Source organism: Schistocerca americana, chromosome 7 (genome assembly GCF_021461395.2).
Source record: "Schistocerca americana isolate TAMUIC-IGC-003095 chromosome 7, iqSchAmer2.1, whole genome shotgun sequence".
In the NCBI taxonomy this organism is placed as follows: Eukaryota; Metazoa; Arthropoda; class Insecta; order Orthoptera; family Acrididae; genus Schistocerca; species Schistocerca americana.
In genome coordinates, this window is record NC_060125.1 from 195,153,423 (window position 1) to 195,170,127 (window position 16,705).

A 16,705-nucleotide genomic window follows, 5' to 3' on the forward strand; every position below is an offset into this window, starting at 1 on the left:
AGCATCGACTACAAAATGCATAGCTTCATAACTATGAGCACATCGTCTTCGATACTGTAAAGTAAATGACCAAATGACTTCCGCTGCAAGCTCTTTGCTTCCTATACAGGTTGATCCATTGACGAAATAACTACAAAGAACGAAACTTGTCTAGCTTGAAGGGGGAAACCAGAGGGCGCTATGGTTGGCCCGCTAGATGGCGCTGCCATAGGTCAAACGGATATCAACTGCGTTTTTTAAAAATAGGAACCCCCATTTTATTACATATTCGTGTAGAACGCAAAGCAATATGACGTTTTAGTTGGACCACTTTTTTCGCTTTGTGATAGATGGTGCTGTAATAGTCACAAACATATGGCTCACAATTTTAGACGAACAGCTGGTAACATGTAGGTTTTTTAAATTAAAATACAGAACGTATGTACGTTTGAACATTTTATTTCGGTTGTTCCAATGTGACACACGTACGATTGTGAACTTATCAGTTCTGAGAACGCAAGCTGTTACAGCGTGATGACCTGTAAATACCACATTAATGCGATAAATACTCAAAATTAAGTCCGTCAAACTCAATGCATTTGGCAATACGTGTAACGACATTCCTCTCAACAGCGAGTAGTTCGCCTCCCGTAATGTTGGCACATGCATTGACAATGCGCTGACGCATGTTGTCAGGTATTGTCGGTGGATCACGATAGCAAATATCCTTCAACTTTCCCCACAGAAAGAAATCCGGGGACGTCAGATCCGGTGAACGTGCAGGCCATGGTATGGTGCTTCGACGACCAATCCACCTGTCATGAAATATGCTATTCAATACCGCTTCCATCGTGTTGGAAGTACATCGCCATTCTGTCACGCAGTGAAACATGTTGTAGTAACATCGGTAAAACTTTACGAAGGAAATCAGCATACATTGCACCATTTAGATTGCTATCGATAAAAAGGGGGCCAATTATCCTTGAAATGCCTCTAAGCACTATGGGACTTAACATCTGAGGTCATTAGTCCCCGTAGCGGTCGCGCGGTTCCAGACTTAAGCGGCTAAAACCTCTAGGCCACTGCGGCCGGCAATTATCCTTCCTCCCATAATGCCGCACCATACATTAACCCGCCAAGGTCGCTGATGTTCCGCTTGTCGCAGCCGTCGTGGATTTTCCGTTGCCCAATAGTGCATATTATGCCCGTCTACGTCACCGATGTTGGTGAATGATGCTTCGTCGCTAAATAGAACCCATGCAAAAAATCTGTCATCGTCCCGTAATTTCTCTTGTGCCCAGTGGCAAAACTGTACACGACATTCAAAGTCGTCGCCATGCAAAGATTTTTGAAAACGGGTAGATGGCACTTCTAGAGAAATGCCTGTAGAATATAACGTTAAAATGTGAGCAATCTTCTACTGTTACTTATCGTTTAGATTACGCCTCGCACCGGATTTCACCCGAGTATTTTAGGTGAGGAAGAAGTAAGGTAACTTTGAACCTCTGTATGTCGAAAACGGATAAAAATATCAAGAAAATTTTCAAGGTTGTGTGATATCATGATCTTAGAATAATATCATGAGAATGTCAATCATCTGTTGTGCGTAGCAGACTTGGAATCCACGACTCAGTTTTGGTAAGAAAAAATTGTAAAAAATTTGTGGGCGTTTACTAAGGAACCGCCCATGAACTAAAGTTGCCTCCATAAGCTCCCTAGGGCCTAACGTAGACATCAATTACAAAAAGAACTAACTGATTTGCTCCATTTATCTGGACAGGAGGAACTGTATAATTTTCATAATTTGATCCTGTACTGAAGGATAGTGACACCAAGACGATCCTTCTGCTGGGTATACAAATGGTCCCTATCCCAAGGGCTATCCAAAACAATTGACTTTAACTTTCTATCACCAATAGAACGCGAAGTATAAGACCGGGAAGAACCCCATTTTTATGCACAGCGTTCCGATACTGTCTACCTAATTTAAATCTCATAATACAGCGAGTTTCAAAAAGAATATACGTATTACAAAATTCAGATGTTAAAATGTGTGTGAAATCTTATGGGACTTAACTGCGCCGGCCGCGGTGGTCTAGCGCTTCTGGCGCTGCAGTCCGGAACCGCGGGACTGCTACGGTCGCAGGTTCGAATCCTGCCTCGGGCATGGGTGTGTGTGCTGTCCTTAGGTTGGTTATGTTTAAGTAGTTCTAAGTTCTAGGGGACTTATGACCTAAGATGTTGAGTCCCATAGTGCTCAGAGCCATTTGAACCATTTGACTTAACTGCTAACGTCACCAGTCCCTAAGCTTACACACTACTTAACCTAAATTACCCTAAGGACAAACACACACACCCATGCCCGAGGGAGGACTCGGAACCTCCGCCGGGACCAGCCGTACAGTCCATGACTGCAGCGCCTGAGACCGCTCGGCTAATCCCGCGCGGATACGTATTACAAAGTATTATTTTGTCCAAACCATCGATCGCTGCGCCTGGGCTCGGCTGTTGGGGAAACTAATTCGTAGTCTAGGTTATATTAATGGCCGTTAGAATTCAGTTGTCTTCTGTTTTTCTTGGAAACAGACATATGGTTAAAATGGCTACTCCGCAGCAGAAATCATTTTGTGTTCTCGACATTGCGAAGTGCAATTCGGTGATTATAGTGCAAAGACGTTTCAGGTTGAGGTACCAAACTGATCCTCCGAATGGGTGGAACATTCGCAGATTTTATTGACAGTTTCTAGATACAGGATGTGTGTGTAAAAGAAAGAGTCCTGGCCGCCCTCGTGTTCCTGAAGAAAATGTTGCACGAATTCAAACTGCTTTCCAACGTAGTCCTTCAAAATCAACTCGTCTTGGCAGTCTGGAGTTAAAACTGCCTACAATAACAAGACGGGGTACCTCCTCACTGGAGTCGCCAAGTGCGTGAATATCTGAATGAAACTATACAAAACAGATGGATTGCTTGTAACGGAACTGGCGACTTAGCATGTCTCAGCTGGGCTCCAAGGTCACCGGATTTGACACCGTCTTACTTCTTCCTGTGGGGTTTCGTTAAAGACAACGTTTATGTACCATCACTCCCACAGAACGTGGAAGAGTTGAAGAACCAGATCTATACTCCTATAACATCAGTGATGAAGGACATGCTTGTCCGTGTATGGGAGGAATTTGTGTATCGAAGTGATATTGTTCGTGTCCCTGATGAAGGACATGTTGAACATCTGTAATCAGAACTTCAGAGGTTCGTAAATATGTGTGTAAAAGTTTCATATTCGTATGTCTTAAAGTTTAATAAATATATGCATTCGAAATACGTATATTCTTTTTGAAACACCCTGTGTACTTATGTTAAAGATTAAACACTATAAGTCAAGTATTATAGTTAGAACCTGTGTGTTTCTCTTAAACTCACGGCTCGCAAGCTGCCGAGATGCTGAGACAATAATCATCCAGTGTGACTTCCAACAAGCTTTACACATAGTTTAAAACCTTTTCAAGACCTTTTCTCAAAGTATAATGAAAGGAACCAAGTTTATTGCTTACTACAGTTTCACCATTCATGAATTAAAACGGTAGTATCAGACATGACGTTTTAATTTATTACTGCTTTACTACAAACTCTATTCGCAATGCATTTTACGGACAGCGTATTTACAAGGAAAATGGTACAGATGCAACCACATGGAAAAGAAGGAGAACAGGCAGAAATAAAGTTCATGTTTGACACAGGTCAGACTCGCAATATAAAAGTCGATATCAGGCTCCTAGAAAGGAATATACCCTTCTCGGTCAGTAGTGCAAAATTTGCTCCTTCTTTTCTTGGTGGCTACTAAACTGTTGAGGAGAACTTGAGGGATATTGTCCCATTCCTCCTTCAATGCGGTTTTCAGTTCTTGCGCCCGCATCTCGTGGTCGTGCGGTAGCGTTCTCGCTTCCCACGCCCGGGTTCCCGGGTTCGATTCCCGGCGGGGTCAGGGATTTTCTCTGCCTCGTGATGGCTGGGTGTTGTGTGCTGTCCTTAGGTTAGTTAGGTTTAAGTAGTTCTAAGTTCTAGGGGACTTATGACCACAGTAGTTGAGTCCCATAGTGCTCAGAGCCATTTGAACCATTTTTTCAGTTCTTGCACGCTTCGGGGAAGGAGTGTTCGTTGGGAAACACGTCTGCAAAGAGCATCCCTGGCACGCCCTATAGGGTTTAGGTCCGGAAAGTATACAAGCCGTTCAATAAGTTCAATATCTTCACTTTCCAGTATGTGGATGATTATACTCTCGCAGGTTGCGAGCGGTGAGTTTAAGAAAAACGCACAGATTCGGAGGATATTGTCGTCCATAAACAGAAAGTCGGGACCTACTGCTCCCCTAAACAGATCGACATGAACAGAATGCAACACCGGTGAGCTCTAATGCCATCCCTCGCAAAGATACGCAGCGGTGTTCGACCATTTTATATAATGTCTGCTCACACCATTACACCTAGACCATATTGACGACTTTCATGAACATTCTGTGACGTGTAACGTGTTCCCTCCCTCCCTCTCTCTCTCTCTCTCTCTCTCTCTCTCTCTCTCTCTCTCTGTCACTCTCTGCCCACACTAACTGGTGGCCAGAATCACTTGCCACAGTGAAGCAGGATTCGTCGGATAACATCACTCTGGACCACGGTTGCTGACTGTAACCAGCATGTTCCCTACACCAACGAATTCTTTCTCGACGGTGGCTAGTATGAAGTTGGGTACATTTAACAGGCTTCTAAGCATACAAACCAGCCTGATTTAAGTGCCGCAATATGGTTAGGATAGAGACAGGTGTACAGAGAGCGGTTTCACAGTCTGCAACTGAGATGTCTTTTCCTTTTCACCACTATGGCTACGTATAGATCGTCTAGCGGTGTTGTGGGCCGCAAACGATGTCCAGAATGCTTATACATATCGTTTCCACCTTCAGCGTCTTTCTTAATCGTGAAATGACCTTTTTGGAAACAGCCATCACTGTGATCACAATAGTAACACTTTGACGGGCTTCAGTTCCACAACAACCTTCGTCAGATATCGTACAGTATCAAATGTCGAATGCATACAATCACCGAATTGCACTTCGCAAAGTCGAGAACACAAAATGATTTCTGCTGCTGAGTAGCCATTTTAACCATATGTCGGTTACCAAGAAAAACAGAAGACAACTGACTTCTAACGGCCATTAATATAACATAGACTACGAATTAGTTTCCCCAACAGCCGAGCCCAGGCGCAGCGATCGATGGTTTGGACAAAATAATACTTTGTAATACGTGTCCGCGCGGGATTAGCCGAGCGGTCTCTGGAGCAGCAGTCATGGACTATATAACTGGTCCCGGCGTAGGCTCGAGTCATCCCTCGGGCATGTGTGTGTGTGTGTGTGTGTGTGTGTGTGTGTTTGTCCTTAGGATAATTTAGGTTAAGTAGTGTGTAAGCTTAGAGACTGATGACCTCAGCAGTTAAGTCCCATAAGATTTCACACACATTTGAACATTTGTATTCGATACAGTTAATACCTTCCGCCTCTACATCTCCTTTTACTATCGTTGGTTGTCTGTTCCGTAACCATTGTCGGTTATTCCATAGCAATTGACAGCTGTTCTTAGCAAGTCCCAATTCTTCCTTAGCAAATGTCAAAAATGGTTCAAATGGCTCTGAGCACTGTGGGACTTAACTTCTGAGGTCATCAGTCCCCTAGAACTTAGAACTACTTAAACCTAACTAACCTAAGGACATCACACACATCCATGCCCGAGGCAGGATTCAAACCTCCGACCGTAGCGGTAGCGCGGTTCCAGATTGTAACGCCTAGAACCGCTCGGCGGCAGCAAATGTCAAGCTGTGCATATTATTGTATGACACATAGTTCAGGAAATATCACGTCACAAACATTCAGATTCGTCTGAACTAGCTAACTAGCTGTTTAGTATCCTGTCCATCTTCAGCAACTGTAGTATTATGCACTGAAGCGCCAAAGAAACTGGTGTAGGGATGCGTATTCAAATACAGAGATTTGTGAACAGGCACAATACGGCGCTGCGGTCGGGAACGCCTATACAAGACATCAAGCATCTGGCGCAGTTGATAGATCGGTTACTGCTGCTATAAAGGCAGGTTATCAAGATTAATGTGCGTTTTAATGTTGTGTTATACTTGGCGCACGAGCGAAGGGACACAGCAACTCCGAGGTAGCGATGAAGTGGGAATTATCCCATACGACTACTTCATGAGTGTACCATGACCGAGCGAGGTGGCGCAGTGGTTAGCACACTGGACTCGCATTCTGGAGGACGACGGTTCAATCCCGTCTCCAGCCATCCTGATTTAGGTTTTCCGTGATTTCCCTAAATCGTTTCAGGCAAATGCCGGGATGGTTCCTTTGAAAGGGCACGGCCGATTTCCTTCCCCATCCTCCCCTAACCCGAGCTTCCGCTCCGTCTCTAATGACCTCGTTGTCGACGGGACGTTAAAAAAAACACAAACAAACCAAGTGTACCATGAATATCAGGAATCCGGCAAATCATCAAATCTGCGACATCGCTGTGGCCGGAGACAGATCCTGCAGGAACGGGGCCAATCGTTCAAAGTGACAGAAGTGCAACCCTTCCACAAATTGCTGCAGATTCCATTGCTGGGATATCAACAAGTGTCAGCGTGCGAACCATTCGACGAAACATCATCGATATCAGCTTTCGGAGCCGAAAGCCCACTCGTGTACCCTCGACGAACGCAAGACACAAAGCTTTACGCCTCGCCTGTGTCCGTCAACACCAACATTGGACTGTTCATGACTGGAAACATTTTGCCTGGTAGGACGAGTCTCGTTTCAAATGGCATCGATCGGATGGACGAGTACGGGTACGGAGAGAACCTTGTGAATCCATGGACCATGCATGTCAGCAGGGGACTGTTCAAGCTGGCGGTGGCTCTGTAACGGCGTGGGGCGTGCGGTTGGAGTGATAGATACGACTCTCAGGTGACACGTACGTAAGCATCCTGTCTGATCACCTGCATCCATTCTTGTCTATTGTGTATTCCGACGGACTTGTGCAATTCCAGCGGAACAATGCGACACCCCCACACGTTCAGACTTACTACAGAGTGGCTCCAGGAATACTCTTCTAAGTTTAAACACTTCCGCTGGCCACCCAACTCCTCAGACATGAACATTATTGAGCATATCTGGGACGCCTTGCAAAGTGCTGTTCAGAAGAGATCTCCAGCCCCTCGTACTCTTACGGATTTATGGACAGCCCTGCAGGATTCGAGGTGGCTGTTCCCTCCAGCACTACTTCAGACATTAGTCGAGTCCATGTAACGTCGTGTTACGCCACTTCTGCGTGCTCACGGTGGCCCTACACGATATTAGGCAGGTGCACCATTTTCTTTGGCTCTTCAGTGTATAATGAAATATATGCAGGAGCAATGAGTAATACTTATTGCTCCTGCATATATTTTTTAGGACCATGGCATTGAGCTGTATGCACATAATTATTGACATTCGCAAATAATGTGATAGGCATAACCTTTTGAAAACTGGCACTAAATGCCCAAACCCAGTCAAGACATTACATTTCTTACATGCAACTAGTAGGCTATCATTTCATTATATAAATAGCTGTTTAATACATAAGAGCTTGATTCTTAAAGGAATCAGTGATGGGGGAGGGGGTATTGGTGTCTTCTGATGTAAGGTCTACTTGGTTCGATCAGTAATGTAGAAAACGATCTTGCACCGCTTAAGTTCGAGTTCCATAGCACCTAAATCGTTTCAGGCAAATGCCGGGATGGTTCCTTTCAAAGGGCACGGCCGATTTCCTTCCCCGTCCTTCCCTAACCCGAGCTAGCGCTCCGTCTCTAATGACCTCGTTGTCGACGGGACGTTAAACAACACTAACCTAACCTAACCTCCCTAGCACATTTAGAAAATCCGACGTTGATCTGTTGTTGCTCAAAAAAGCTACGTTACGTGAAATTCAGCGACACGACATCACGTTCTTCGTTTCATGTCGGAACTGCTCAAGTATTCCTGGTGTGTTGTGCTGCAGGATTCTGCCGTTGGAGGTGCACAACTTCCTGTGTGACGTAGTGTCCCGGACTGTGGCGCGGCGGCAGCACGAGGGTGTCTACCGCAACGACTACCTGCAGATGCTGGTCGACCTCAAGACCAAGGGCTACCTGGACGGCGCGGGGCAGGAGCTCGCCAGCAAGACATGTGAGTAACGCCATGGGCACACGTCTTCCTCAAGTACAGTGGCACCAGCTTACCACGCACGGGTTGTGAAGTAGGGCAAGGCTATGCTTTACGTAACTCATTCCTGGAACTTACTAAATGTATCTAAAGTGTTTTGCACTACCCATATGGATAATTTTCATTTGTCTTTTTTATCGGTGACGTCTTTCCCAATACTATTTACACCGTAAGATGTCGTCATGTATGACCACCTATGCGTACCCAAACTCTCAGACCAATTCAATAAAGCGCACGATGTTTTCAAAAGTGAATCAAATAATGTGGCTTTGTTGTCACCAAAAAAGTCGCCCGCCAAATAGACGTAGACCACTGTTAAATCATTCGAAAATTCATTCCCTATCTTAAGAGACAAACCACTGAAGATCTGTCTCACAGTGGTGACCTTGCAGTCAATAAATCAGCTGATGTCTCCATTCTGCAGAATATGGGTTGTAGCTATCCCACAAAGAATGCAATAAAATAGTGAAATGGTGTTTTGGAGACACAACACACCTTTCTACGCTATTGGCCATTGAAATTGCTACAGCAAGAAGAAATGCAGATGATAAACGGGTATTCATTGGACAAATATATTATACTAGAACTGACATGTATTATATTTTCACGCAATGTGTGTGCATAGATCCTGAGAAATCAGTACCCAGAACAACCACCTCTTGACTCAAACAGAGCTTGGATGGCGTGTACAGGTACAGCTGCCCATGCAACTTCAGCACGATACCACAGTTCATCAAGAGTAGTGACTGGCGTATTATGACGAGCCAGTTGCTCGGCCACCATTGACAGACCTCAATTGGTGACAGATCTGGAGAATGTGCTGGCCAGGGCAGCAGTCGAACATTTTCGGTATCCAGAAAGGCCCGTACAGGACCTGCAACATGCGGTCGTCTATTATCCTGCTGAAACGTAGGGTTTCGCAGGGATCGAATGAAGGGCAGAGCCACGGGTCGTAACATATCTGAAATGTAACGTCCACTGTTCAAAGTGCCGTCAATGCGAACAAGAGGTGACCGAGACGTGTAACCAATGGCACCCCATACCATCACGCCGGGTGATACGCCAGTATGGTGATGACGAATACACGATTCCAATGTGCGTTCACCGCGATGTCGCCAAACACGGATGCGACCATCATGATGCTGTAAACAGAACCTGGATTCATCCGAAAAAATGACGTTTTGCCATTCGTGCATCCAGGTTCGTCGTTGAGTACACCATCGCAGGCGCTCCTGTCTGTGATGCAGCGTCAAGGGTAACCGCAGCCATGGTCTCCGAGCTGATAGTCCATGCTGATGCAAACGTCGTCGAACTGTTCGTGCAGATGGTTATTGTCTTGCAAACGTCCCCATCTGTTAACTTAGGGATCGTGACGTGGCTGCACGATCCGTTACAGCCATGCGGATAAGATGCCTATCATCTCGACTGCTAGTGATACGAGGCGGTTGGGATCCAGCACGGCGTTCCGTATTATCCTCCTGAACCCACCGATTCCATATCCTGCTAACAGTCATTGGATCCCGACCAACGCGTGCAGCAATGTCGCGATACGATAAACCGCTATCGCGTTAGGGTGCAATCCGACCTTTATCAAAATCGGAAACGTGATGGTACACATTTCTCCTCCTTACACGAGGCATCACAACAACGTTTCACCAGGCAACGCCCGTCTACTGCTGTTTTTGTATGAGAAATCGGTTGGAAACTTTCCTCATGTCAGCACGTTGTAGGTGTCGCCACCGGCGCCAGCCTTGTGTGAATGCTCTGAAAAGCTAGCCATTTGCATATCACAGCATCTTCTTTCTCTCGGTTAAATTTCGCGTCTGTAGCACGTCACCTTCGTGGTGTAACAATTTTAATGGCCAGTAGTGTAGAACCGCCAAGTGGTGAGACGCTTGTGAGGACGGCCACACAATGCCGCAAGCAAAATAGGAACTGAATAGGAAGTACTGAGCTGTAACGTTACTATCTCATATCGCTATGAGATATTAATTCATTTTCTGTCACTACTTCATAGTTATTTTAGCGAGAATATTGGAAAGGCAGCTTTGCACATGCCACGCTGGGATGGTGTGACCTCGGAAACGTCTCTGCGCCCTCTTTTGTTGGCAGATGACAGTCTGTGTATTTAATTACGCCAACAGGGCCTTCTCTGGAGATACGGGCAGTTTCGTGGAATCTGGGAAGTGCCCTGATCCACAGCTATCGAATGCCAGGCAGGGACCCGCAACTCCTGTGGTCAGTGAACGCTGTGGCCGCACCACAGTCCGAAGAGAATAAATGAGCATGGCGTTCCCGTCTTTCTGCGCGTACTTCAAAGAGCTAGACGCAACAGCGTGGTCCAACCAGTGTGCGATAATCACTTACATTCACTCTAAGAATTTGGATCAGGCAATACTACTACATCGCTCTGGACAGTATTTTTGGAACGTAAAGTCTACCAATCATGAAAACCAAGTACCAACTTCACGTTTAGAAATGTGCATCTTGTATTCAAAAGGAGGAAACTTACGTGCGCTTTCCCCTGCTTTTTTATAAATTTTCTCACCCGTCACATTGGCAACAGTGTCGAGTCGTTCCCTCCACGCACAGTTCTTTGAAAGTAGGGCTGTGAACTTGGAGTCTGGGCTTTCTGCTCCAGGCCGTCGTAGAGAAAGGATTACAGGGCTATTACAAATGATTGAAGCAATTTCATAAATTCACTGTAGCTCCATTCATTGACATATGGTCACGACACACTACAGATACGTAGAAAAACTCATAAAGTTTTGTTCAGCTGAAGCCGCACTTCAGGTTTCTGCCGCCAGAGCGCTCGAGAGCGCAGTGAGACAAAATGGCGACAGGAGCCGAGAAAGCGTATGTCGTGCTTGAAATGCACTCACATCAGTCAGTCATAACAGTGCAACGGCACTTCGGGACGAAGTTCAACAAAGATCCACCAACTGCTAACTCCATTCGGCGATGGTATGCGCAGTTTAAAGATTTTGGATGCCTCTGTAAGGGGAAATCAACGGGTCGGCCTGTAGTGAGCGAAGAAACGGTTGAACGCGTGCGGGCAAGTTTCACACGTAGCCCGCGGAAGTCGACGAATAAAGCAAGCAGGGAGCTAAACGTACCACAGAATGGTGCTTCACCGCACTTCCATCACGATGTTCGGCATCTCTTAAACAGGAGATTGGAAAACCGATGGATCGGTCGTGGTGGAGATCATGATCAGCAATTCATGTTATGGCCTCCACGCTCTCCCGACTTAACCCCATGCAATTTCTTTCTGTGGGGTTATGTGAAAGATTCAGTGTTTAAACCTCCTCTACCAAGAAACGTGCCAGAACTGCGAGCTCGCATCAACGATGGTTTCGAACTCATTGATGGGGACATGCTGCGCCGATTGTGGGAGGAACTTGATTATCGGCTTGATGTCTGCCGAATCACTAAAGAGGCACATATCGAACATTTGTGAATGCCTAAAAAAACTTTTTGAGTTTTTGTATGTGTGTGCAAAGCATTGTGAAAATATCTCAAATAATAAAGTTATTGTAGAGCTGTGAAATCGCTTCAATCATTTGTAATAACCCTGTATATTTGCCAGCTGTCACATGCTGACTGGCGCACACAAGTGTTTAGGATAATGTAAGTGTTGTAGCTGTGACAGTGTGTTCCATATTCTGTGAAGTTCATTACTTGCTTACTTTGCCACGCAACTATTGTTGCTTACTTTGGTTGTAATTTGTGTCTTCTTGTTGTAATGTAATTTCAAGAGCTGCCCAGATACGTAGATTCTGTTCCGCGTATTCCATACAGTCATCCATACTTTTTGTACCTCCCCACAATGTTAGCATCATTTTGTAATTTGACTGATGAGACGTATAGACCTTTGCTCTGTTAATGTCACTGTGATTTATTTCAGTCAGTAGAACAAACAAATAACTGTGAGTCTCACTCTTGGTTTAGATTTCAAGATCCTTCAACTTGTTCTACAACTTGTTCTGATTAGCCGACCGGGTAGAAATAAATACAACCTATCCAGTTGGTTCACTTCACTGTGTTGGTGTTGCCGTTGTGCACAGTGGCCATCTAGAGGGATAATTTACTCGCCGTTTTGTGAAAGCAACGAGCATTCCACTTGCTCGTCCTGCATCAGTACGATTTGCTTTTACTTGTTATCCTGTGACGACAACGAGTATTGCACTCATTCGTCTTAAGTTACTATAAGTTGGTTTTATTATCTCAGGGGCGAGAATTTTCTAAGCAGTCAGACGATAGGTTCAGGATCTTTGGTAATAAAAAACCCACCAAAGCATCCATGTTCTCCCTACCATTTTTATTTCAAATTCCTTGGAAATTTAATCACGATTTAGACCTTTAACGAAATTTCCAAGAAAAAAAAAGAAACTTCATTGCATAAAGATTCCTTACCTACTGAAGGACCAAAATCTGAAAACAGAGTGCGGTTGCCGTCATTTCGGGAGGAGTTGGTAACTTATTTAAAAAGACAGCAACCATTTAAAACTACTCCAGGTTTAAACGGCCGTTTTTCTTCATTTTGAATGTATGATAATAAAGGTAGCACCACCTTTTCGACAATTGGAACTTACCCAAAGTAGGTTACCTCTGATGGCGGAAAGACAATGGCACCTCCATTGTCTCAGCAGGTAGGCTTCGGCCCCTGCCTTTTCAAGTGTTTGGCAACTCCCCGGCTTTTTCTGTGTGCTCGGTTTCAGTACATGTGCTCTGTGGCGTTTTTCGTTGTGTAACATCACTGATGCCTGCCCTCAGCGAATTATTGTGTTTTGCCAAATTCTAATTAAAAAAATATATAAATATTTTTGTTACTTCTTATCTCTCTCTTGTAAGAGTTGTGATATCCTCTCACCTTTCCCATTATCCAACAAGTGTGCGGCTCCCTACAAGTAGGAACATTGCTGATGCCTTAGATGATCAAATTCTGGATAGGTTATCAGTTTAAATTACCACTAGCCTGTCAACGTTTACCGCTCCCACAAACTGGGGCAAGCTCATTTCATATTCGTTCGGCATTGCAAGAGCTGTGGGGGAGAGGGGGTGGGGGAGTGGCGTGTAGTAACCACAAGGTATGAGAACTGTACCGACCTAGGCAGTACGCAAACACCTCAACACGATCAATTTGGCGTTTATTGTCCAGTATACTCAACAGTAAAAAAACACCCAGCAATGTGATGCGGGCACAGTGCACACTGGATCACCTGCAAGAGGACTTGGATCAGTGACTTCTTGTACGCGTCACCAACAAAGAAGAGGATTTATCTGATTCTAGATGAGAGTGGAGGCGGCTATGTAACGATGCACGTCTCTGGTTTTCAGCCCCATGAATTAACTATGGAGGTTGGTCAGTCATGTTTTGGGTTAACGTGGATATCCAAAGCCTCTCGTCGCCACTGAGGATAGTTTGATGGCTGTACTGTGTTGACACAGATCCTTCAGCCTATTGTCCATATCTATAAACATTTCAAGCCATGTACCAGTCATTGAATTCGATAATGCACGAGAACACCGTACTCATCTCCTGAACACCTTCCTCCAGGAGGCAGGAACCAGCTAATTGGAACGGACAGCGATGTCTACTGACATGAATCGTATTTGGGACCATCTTCGCAGGAACCCTCCTCACACATTGCATGACCTCAGGATGCTGCTATCAAAGGATGGAACAGGCTCAATCTACAATTCCCAGGATAAATAACACAGTGTTGATCCACCCAGTAGCAAATTTTTATTTCACAGATGTGTACATTCGAACAGACTCCCTTTATTTTGATTATTGTTTTGTATTCATTTCATACACAAGTTCACTTCGTTATTTTTTGTTTCATGAGGCTTGTTATTTCATTCTCTGCTCCTCTTGAATCTAAATACACTCCTGGAAATGGAAAAAAGAACACATTGACACCGGTGTGTCAGACCCACCATACTTGCTCCGGACACTGCGAGAGGGCTGTACAAGCAATGATCACACGCACGGCACAGCGGACACACCAGGAACCGCGGTGTTGGCCGTCGAATGGCGCTAGCTGCGCAGCATTTGTGCACCGCCGCCATCAGTGTCAGCCAGTTTGCCGTGGCATACGGAGCTCCATCGCAGTCTTTAACACTGGTAGCATGGTAGCGTGGACGTGAACCGTATGTGCAGTTGACGGACTTTGAGCGAGGGCGTATAGTGGGCATGCGGGAGGCCGGGTGGACGTACCGCCGAATTGCTCAACGCGTGGGGCGTGAGGTCTCCACAGTACATCGATGTTGTCGCCAGTGGTCGGCGGAAGGTGCACGTGCCCGTCGACCTGGGACCGAACCGCAGCGACGCACGGATGCACGCCAAGACCGTAGGATCCTACGCAGTGCCGTAGGGGACCGCACCGCCACTTCCCAGCAAATTAGGGACACTGTTGCTCCTGGGGTATCGGCGAGGACCATTCGCAACCGTCTCCATGAAGCTGGGCTACGGTCCCGCACACCATTAGGCCGTCTTCCGCTTACGCCCCAACATCGTACAGCCCGCCTCCAGTGGTGTCGCGACAGGCGTGAATGGAGGGACGAATGGAGACGTGTCGTCTTCAGCGATGAGAGTCGCTTCTGCCTTGGTGCCAATGATGGTCGTATGCGTGTTTGGCGCCGTGCAGGTGAGCGCCACAATCAGGACTGCATACGACCGAGGCACACAGGGCCAACACCCGGCATCATGGTGTGGGGAGCGATCTCCTACACTGGCCGTACACCACTGGTGATCGTCGAGGGGACACTGAATAGTGCACGGTACATCCAAACCGTCATCGAACCCATCGTTCTACCATTCCTAGACCGGCAAGGGAACTTGCTGTTCCAACAGGACAATGCACGTCCGCATGTATCCCGTGCCACCCAACGTGCTCTAGAAGGTGTAAGTCAACTACCCTGGCCAGCAAGATCTCCGGATCTGTCCCCCATTGAGCATGTTTGGGACTGGATGAAGCGTCGTCTCACGCGGTCTGCACGTCCAGCACGAACGCTGGTCCAACTGAGGCGCCAGGTGGAAATGGCATGGCAAGCCGTTCCACAGGACTACATCCAGCATCTCTACGATCGTCTCCATGGGAGAATAGCAGCCTGCATTGCTGCGAAAGGTGGATATACACTGTACTAGTGCCGACATTGTGCATGCTCTGTTGCCTATGTCTATGTGCCTGTGGTTCTGTCAGTGTGATCATGTGATGTATCTGATCCCAGGAATGTGTCAATAAAGTTTCCCCTTCCTGGGACAATGAATTCACGGTGTTCTTATTTCAATTTCCAGGAGTGTATATAGAATTTAGCAGATAATCAGTTGGTGTTAAGCTTTTTAGAACAGGTTATAAAGCGCTGATTAAAAAAAAAAAAAAAAAAAATGTTCAAATGTGTGTGAAATCATATGGGACTGAACTGCTAAGGTCATCAGTCCCTAAGCTTCCACACCACTTAACCTAAATTATCCTAAGGACAAACACACACACCCATGCCCGAGGGAGGACTCGAACCTCCACCGGGACCAGCCGCACAGTCCATGACTGCAGCGCCCGAGACCGCTCGAGCGCTGATTCAGCGCAGGGTGTCCCACTCGTTAAGGCCCCGGGGAAAAGTATTCAAAAAACCGTAATAAAAGAAGATATGAAACCAAATCTGTGAATGACATACCTTCATGGCTGAGAAATGAAGCTACATTACAAAAGGTGTTCTCCACCTGTATACACAGTTCAACACGACGCTACATGTTTGTGCATGATGGAGCCAGAGTACTGGATTTCACGGAGGATGTTCTCATATAAATTGTCAACGTAGCAGCATCTGTGGAATGTGGCGACAGCGACATTCTGCAAACTATGTGTAGGTCTCGTGTTTCAGAGTAACTTGGTTTACTGTTCATGGTGTTCTGTGTGACTTGCTACTTAAATTGATGTTTCATTCTGACGTTTTATCGATGTTCTGTGGAGGAGCGCATCTTTCTTGGCGAAACAATATTGGGTAAGTTGTTCCGTTAAGCCATGTCAGCGACTCCGACATAAACCATTTAAATACTAGATTCAAGACTTGGTGACGAATATGGAGATAAATAAATGTCGTGTGACTAGGGCCTCCCGTCAGGTAGACCGTTCGCCTGTTGCAAGTCTTTCGATTTGACGCCACTTCGGCGACTTGTGTGTCGATGGGGATGAAATGATGTTGATTAGGACAACGCAACACCCAGTCCCTGAGTGGAGAAAATCTCCGGCACAGCCGGGAACCGAACCCGGGCCCTTAGGATTGCCACATAATGTCGCGCTGACCACTCAGCTACCGGGGGCGGACAGTATGGAGGTAAAGAAAAACATATTTAGGTCTGCACGGCGGGAGGTGCCCGCAGTTATCAGAAGAAAGGGTGTGTGAGGTAAAGACATGATTGTTAGCGTCGCCCACAAGATCTCGGAACCTCA

The 16,705-nt window shown here is 46.0% G+C and overlaps 1 protein-coding gene across 4 annotated transcripts in view; it reads left to right on the forward strand.

Moving 5' to 3' along the window:
- The window catches only part of LOC124622274 (probable cytochrome P450 6a13), a 229,452-nt gene that overhangs the window by 198,905 nt on the left and 13,842 nt on the right, over positions 1 to 16,705 (forward strand). For all 4 annotated transcript variants that reach the window (XM_047147938.1, XM_047147940.1, XM_047147937.1 and 1 more), the window contains exon 6: positions 8,047 to 8,213. In XM_047147938.1, coding sequence (XP_047003894.1) covers positions 8,047 to 8,213 — 167 coding nt within the window. The remainder of the gene's footprint in view (positions 1 to 8,046; positions 8,214 to 16,705) is intronic.